Source organism: Dama dama, chromosome 5 (assembly GCF_033118175.1).
Source record: "Dama dama isolate Ldn47 chromosome 5, ASM3311817v1, whole genome shotgun sequence".
Taxonomy (NCBI): Eukaryota; Metazoa; Chordata; class Mammalia; order Artiodactyla; family Cervidae; genus Dama; species Dama dama.
The window spans coordinates 65,081,951-65,087,950 of NC_083685.1; the positions used below are offsets into that span (position 1 = coordinate 65,081,951).

The 6,000-nt window shown below is 37.9% G+C and overlaps 1 protein-coding gene across 10 annotated transcripts in view; it reads left to right on the top strand.

Annotated features, from left to right (window-relative positions):
* ARFIP1 (ADP ribosylation factor interacting protein 1) overlaps positions 1 to 4,300 on the top strand; it is a 128,376-nt gene extending 124,076 nt beyond the window's left edge. For all 10 annotated transcript variants that reach the window (XM_061142520.1, XM_061142516.1, XM_061142515.1 and 7 more), the window contains one exon: positions 2,432 to 4,300. In XM_061142520.1, the coding sequence (XP_060998503.1) occupies positions 2,432 to 2,587 (156 nt within the window). In that variant the 3' untranslated portion in view covers positions 2,588 to 4,300. The remainder of the gene's footprint in view (positions 1 to 2,431) is intronic.
* The last annotated feature ends 1,700 nt before the right edge of the window (positions 4,301 to 6,000 follow it).

Consider the following 6,000-nt stretch of genomic DNA (forward strand, 5'->3'; position numbering starts at 1 on the left):
AAAAAACCCTCCTATCCCCACAAGTGCCTTTTTTTTTTTTAAAGTTAACAAGATGTACTTTTACTACCCGTTTATCATATTAATCATCATTTTCCACTGCCCTCTGCTTCAGTTATCCTTGTATTCTTGTATCCCTAGTCCAGTGCCTGACACACAGTGTCAAAGGTTTTGTGTTGTCCTTATACCTGGTACCAAAGCCTTTCATTTAGGAAGGTTGCAGGCCTTAAATTTCTGACCAGATGAATTCAAGGTATTTTTTAGCTGTCGTCATTTCATGCTATCTGGCCCTGTTAAACTATCTCCTTGCCAGAAACTTTCTTATCTTTGTCAGAGAAAAAATCCCTTTTATTTTTTTAAACAGCTTAAGTTGAATCGGCAGCTTCAGATGCCCTGAATGTTAACCCATCTTCTTCTCAAGGCTTGAGCTATTCATTCCCTGGGGTCAGTACTTATTTTGTTTCTTACCTGCCTCCTACCTTCCCAATCCCTTAAGAATGTAAGCTTGGAAGAATGCATTTGAATCAAATCTAATGACGTGGATGAAACTGGAGCCAGAGTGAAGTAAGTCAGAAAGAAAAACACTAATACAGTATATTAATGCATACATATGGAATTTATAAAGATGGTAACAATGACCCTGTATGCGAGACAGCAAAAGAGACACAGATGTATAGAAGTCTTTTGGACTCTGGGAGAGGGCAAGGGTGGGATGATTTGGGAGAATGGCATTGAAACATGTATATTGTATGTGAAACGAATCGCCAGTCCAGGTTGGATGCATGAGACAGGGTGCTCAGGGCTGGTGCACTGGGATGACCCTCAGGGATGGGATGGGGAGGGAGGTGGGAGGGGGGTTCAGGATGGGGAACACATGTGCACCCATGGCGGATTCAAGTCAATGCATGGCAAAAACCACTACAATATTGTAGAGTAATTAGCCTCCAATTAAAATAAATAAATTTTTTAAAAAAAGAATGTAAGCTTGGGAGGGAAGGAATGTTTTTCTGTATCTCCTAGAACGGTACCTGGTATTTAGAAGATACTTAATCTCTGTTGAATGAATAAGTGAATGAAATAAAAAGTTTTCTAAGATACTTTAAAAATCTGTTACTGAAAGTGTGTATAGAAAGTGAAAGTGTTAATCAGTCGTGTCCAACTCTTTGCAACCTCGTGGACTGTAGCCTGCCAGGCTCCTCTGGCCATGGATTTTCCAGGCAAGAATACTTGGGTGGGTAGCCATTCTCTTCTCTAGGGATCTTCCCCACCCAAGGATCAAGCCTGGGTCTCCTGCATCACAGGCAGATTCTTTACCTTCTAAGCCACCAGGGAAGCCCTAAGTGTGCATAATACAGTCCATTTATGTTTTTAAATATTGTATATAACCCTAAAAAATTTCTCAACAGGTACACAATAAAATGCTAACAGTGATTCTCTTGGGTGGGAAGGAGAGGAATAAATGCAGAGTGGAGACTTGACTTTATAATTTTGAGCATATGCCATTTTTACAATATTTTAATCTTAAAAATAAAGGCTTTACAAATCAAAACTATCCAATATAAATATATTAAGTGTTTTCCTTTATAGAGGTACATAGACAAAGAAATGGCTAGAGACTGCATGTGTGTTAATAGTGAATACAGACATCTTATCATATGTGTTATATCCTATTTTTTCACTTAACATCATGTATCAGATGTTTTTACATCATTAAAAATTATTAAAAGTGCAGTTTTAGTAAATATTGCATTGGATGGGTAAATTTTATACTTTATTGTTGAACAGTTTGAACTTATAAATAAGACTTAAGGAAACACTTCATTCATAATATCTTTGTGATATTTTGCTGGTATCTTTAAATAGAAGAGTCATAGAAATAGTGTTACCTGGTTAAAACATACTCATATCATTCGAAGTAATACGCAATTGAAAATAACTGAGAGGCATATGAACTTTAAGTAAATGGCCTTTTGGGACGGCTCTTGCTACCACTTCTTCAATCTGTGCAGAGAACAGCAGTATTTAAAAGTATCCAGCATTTTAAATACTCAGTTTTCACTTAAAGTGTAGCCTTAATGATGTCCATACTTGGCACAGATCATGTATCATATAGTAGTTATTTATATATAATTTTGCTTCTTTGACTTTGAACATACTTAGTTTAAAGAGGGACCTACTGATACTTTTGAATTAAGGTATGCTCAATAATGTTTGAATATGGTTAGCATCTTATTAAACTGATCTGTTCCCTTCAGGGAAGTTAAAAAACTATGAAAGGCTCAGTGACTTTGTAAAACAGTGTACAGTTGGTATGTGTGAAATATTTCATCAAAACAACTTTTCCTCCGGAGAGATATGCTCTTTCATTAAGACATGTAACAAATCACCTTATATTTTATTGTCATTGGTGTTAATGACTCTCCTCTGTTCACAGGTTAAAGTATTACACAATCAGCTGGTCCTTTTTCACAATGCCATTGCCGCTTACTTTGCTGGGAATCAGAAGCAGCTTGAACAGACACTTAAACAGTTCCATATCAAATTGAAAACCCCTGGAGTTGACGCCCCATCTTGGCTTGAAGAACAGTAAAATCACACCTGGAAACAAAGAGAAAGTCACGTTGTTATATTTCTAAACAAACCTAGTAAGAATTAAGCAGAGTTGGGGGAAGAGGAAAGGGGTGACAACCATTGTAGTGATTCTTGCACAAACAGCTTTAATTTTTCCCTTTTTCATACTTTTAACAATTGAGCTGTTAAATTTGATGGGGAGGTGGGTGGTTTTAATGTAAACATAATTTCTATAACCTGAACACAAATATCTTCCTTTTTGAGAAATCCTTTTGTATTGTGAGGGTCGATGGCTATTTCTGTAGTTTGAAAACACCTAATACAGATTTGCACTGACAAGATAAAAATTCAAGGTTTTTGGTCCTGCAAATGAGGACCAGTTGTAACTTTTCCAAAGGAAGGTTTACATGATTTGTATCAACATCAGATATTTTATATAAGAATATATTAAACATCTTTAAGAGAGTCATTTTCATGTATTGTCTTAAAGAGAAAAAGAGACTATTTTGCAGAGTAATATTATATGGTGTTCCTGCAGCACCCACACAGAGGCGGCAGCTCTGATGAATGACTGATTGGCTTGTGGAGTTGTGGCAGATACCTTTTTAAAAATGAATCTCTACCATTGTAATTTTGTTTAGACTTTTTCTTTAAGACACAGGAATCACACTGTCATTTCTTTGAGGCTTTTGAACTTAAGAATTTGCATTACCCAAAGTCATGGAGCAGTTCTGTTAGCAATTCCTTTTGCTTCATAATGAAACCTGCTTGAGAGAATTTTTTTGACAGGTGGATCTGGGAGTAGAAATTCTCAGTGGTTTCTAGAGTAAAAAATCTGTGCTTATTAGAAAGCTAGTTTTTGGGTAAATTCCATTTTGACAGAAGTGAATTCCTAGACAGCTTTCATTGACTTCCATATGTAACAATACCGGTTAAGCCTTAAATCACAGATATGTGCCTTCTCAGATACAGTAATTCTCATTCAACCAATGTACATAAATCCATAAAGAAGCCCCTTTCAGATAATGTTTGATGTGTCTGTTCATTCCTTGGAAAGGAGCACTGTGTATAAATGTTGAATTTCTTTATATTCATTAAGCCACGTTTAAGGTTTATGGAGAAATCAACTTCTGAATTTGCCATTTGGATTTTCCTTGTTCATTTTGCGAAAGGGGAAGACGAAGGACTTGTTTGCCTTTGAGTAGGGGAAAAGGACCGTGGGTCAGTGTGGTCGCAGCAAGACGGCGGGGCTGGAAGGGCCTGTGCTGTTTCGGTTGCTCAGCACTGTTGGTTCTGTGTATGGCCTTCTGCGTGATTTTATCAGTCAAGTAACCCTTTTTCAGTATAAGTTCTCTTGATTTTTGTCATAGACATAAATTAATATCTTGAGATACATCTCTTCACCTGTTCATTTCTTTTGTGTTGAAATGAAGTACTTAAAATTACTGTTATACCAGAACTTCATGGACTGTAAGATTTGTTATATATGTTCAAATGCCATTTAGCTGGCTTTTTAATTAATATGCTTGTTTTCAATGCTTAACACAGTGTAATGTGACTGTAAATCATAAACCTATTTTTAATCATTCCCTCCTATATATTTGTACTCTGAGAGAGCCTTATTTTGTTCTTCCAGCAGAATTACTACTTGTGATAGTTCATTTACATTCCCCAGAATGTGCCTCTGGTGTGAATTTTGTATTCTTATTAAACGTGTTTGCTGGGTACCTCATATCTCTGCCTCTTCATAATTCAGAATAAGAAACAACTGTTTGGAAAAAGAGAGGACATGTGATTTGCCTTTGGAAACAGTGACAGTGACCAGAAGACGATGCTTCTGTCCCTTAGATTGTGTTATTTCAGTAAGTTACTCTCGTCCCTCACTGGGGCTCTGCTGGGAGCAGAACGTGTCCACTCTTACATACTTCAATAACAGCTGCAGCTCAGTAATTAAATCATTTCATGGATTGATGATTTTCAGAAGAAACTAAAGTTTTCAGTTATGTTAAGTAGTGAGTACATGTGCCAAAGAAATAAGTAAATTAATATGTTGTTTAGTCGCTCGGTTGTATCCAACTCTTTTGTGACCCCATAGACTGTAGCTCGCCAAGCTCCTCTGTCCATGGTATTTCCCAGGCAAGAATACAGGAGTGAGTTGCCATTTCCTTCTTCAGGGGATCTTCCTCACCCAGGGCTTGAACCCTCCTCTTCTGAATTGGTAGGCGGATTCTTTACCACTGAGCCACCAGGGTGGACAAATTAACATATTAGCCAGAGGTTTATTTACATTGTTAGGAAAGCAAGTCATATTCATTGTATTAAGTAGAAAAAAATTAGAAGAAAATATCAAAAATTGAGGATAACTTCCCAAATCATTAAGTACTGCATGGGACCCCTTAACTCCCCCTGATGTTACATACTTTTGTTACCAGTTGTTTGTATTACAAGCTCTAGTTTGAATATCCTTTCACACACATGCACACCAGGTTATTACCTTAGGTTAGATTTGTAAAGTGAATATGAGCCCTTACAAAGTGTATGAGTTTATTATGCATTGCCAGTTGTCTTTCAAGAAAGATTTTGCCAATTTATACATGTGTGCCTGTTTAGCATGTTTTTTAAAGCCGGTACACATAAAAGGACATCATGCATATAATCAGCAGAACATCATTTTATAAATATTTAAGTGGAAAGGGAAAAATTGTCAAGAAGGTAAGGGCTAAACCATCAGGATTTGGGGAATTGTGGGGTGTGAGGCAGGGGATGGATAGAAATGTCTAACTTCTCTCTCATTAAAATAGAAATTATTCAAGAAGGAATATTCAGTGAAGAGAAGTCTGTGAAGTTGAACTCTTCATCCTGTTAAAAGGTAAGCAGAGGCATATTAAAAAGTGTAGGCTTTATATTTAAGGTTGATTGGAATCAAGCAGCAGCAGCCCGAGACCTGGTCAGCCCTCCACCAGCAGGAGCTGGGGCTGAGGGAGGCCGTGGGAGAGCTGGGGTGGGTACCAAGGAGGAGACGCATTTGACCGGCTGCAGCTAAAGGCTTGCTTTCTTGGGAAAGCCTAGTTGGCTGTTTGTGACTGGTTGTCCTGAGCTTTGATTTTTCTTTTTGCTTTGTCAGTTGGCATTGGGATCTCAGTTCCCAAACCAGGTACCCAACGCTGTGCTCCCTGCACTGGAAGCATAGAGTCTTAGCCACTGGACCACTGGGGAAGTCCCTTCATAAGTGTGAGGCACTTCTGACTTGGTGATGGTTTGCTTACATAGACTGCTAAGTCATTAAAGCCACCTCCGTCTAAAGGCCTCCTTGTCTGTTTAAAAATCCCAAAGCTTCCAAAATGTTAGGGCACTGGAAGGACCTCGACTTAACAGAAGTAGTTTAGCTGAAATGTAAGCCCCCCCCCCCCCCGCCTTTTTTTTTCACAAAGG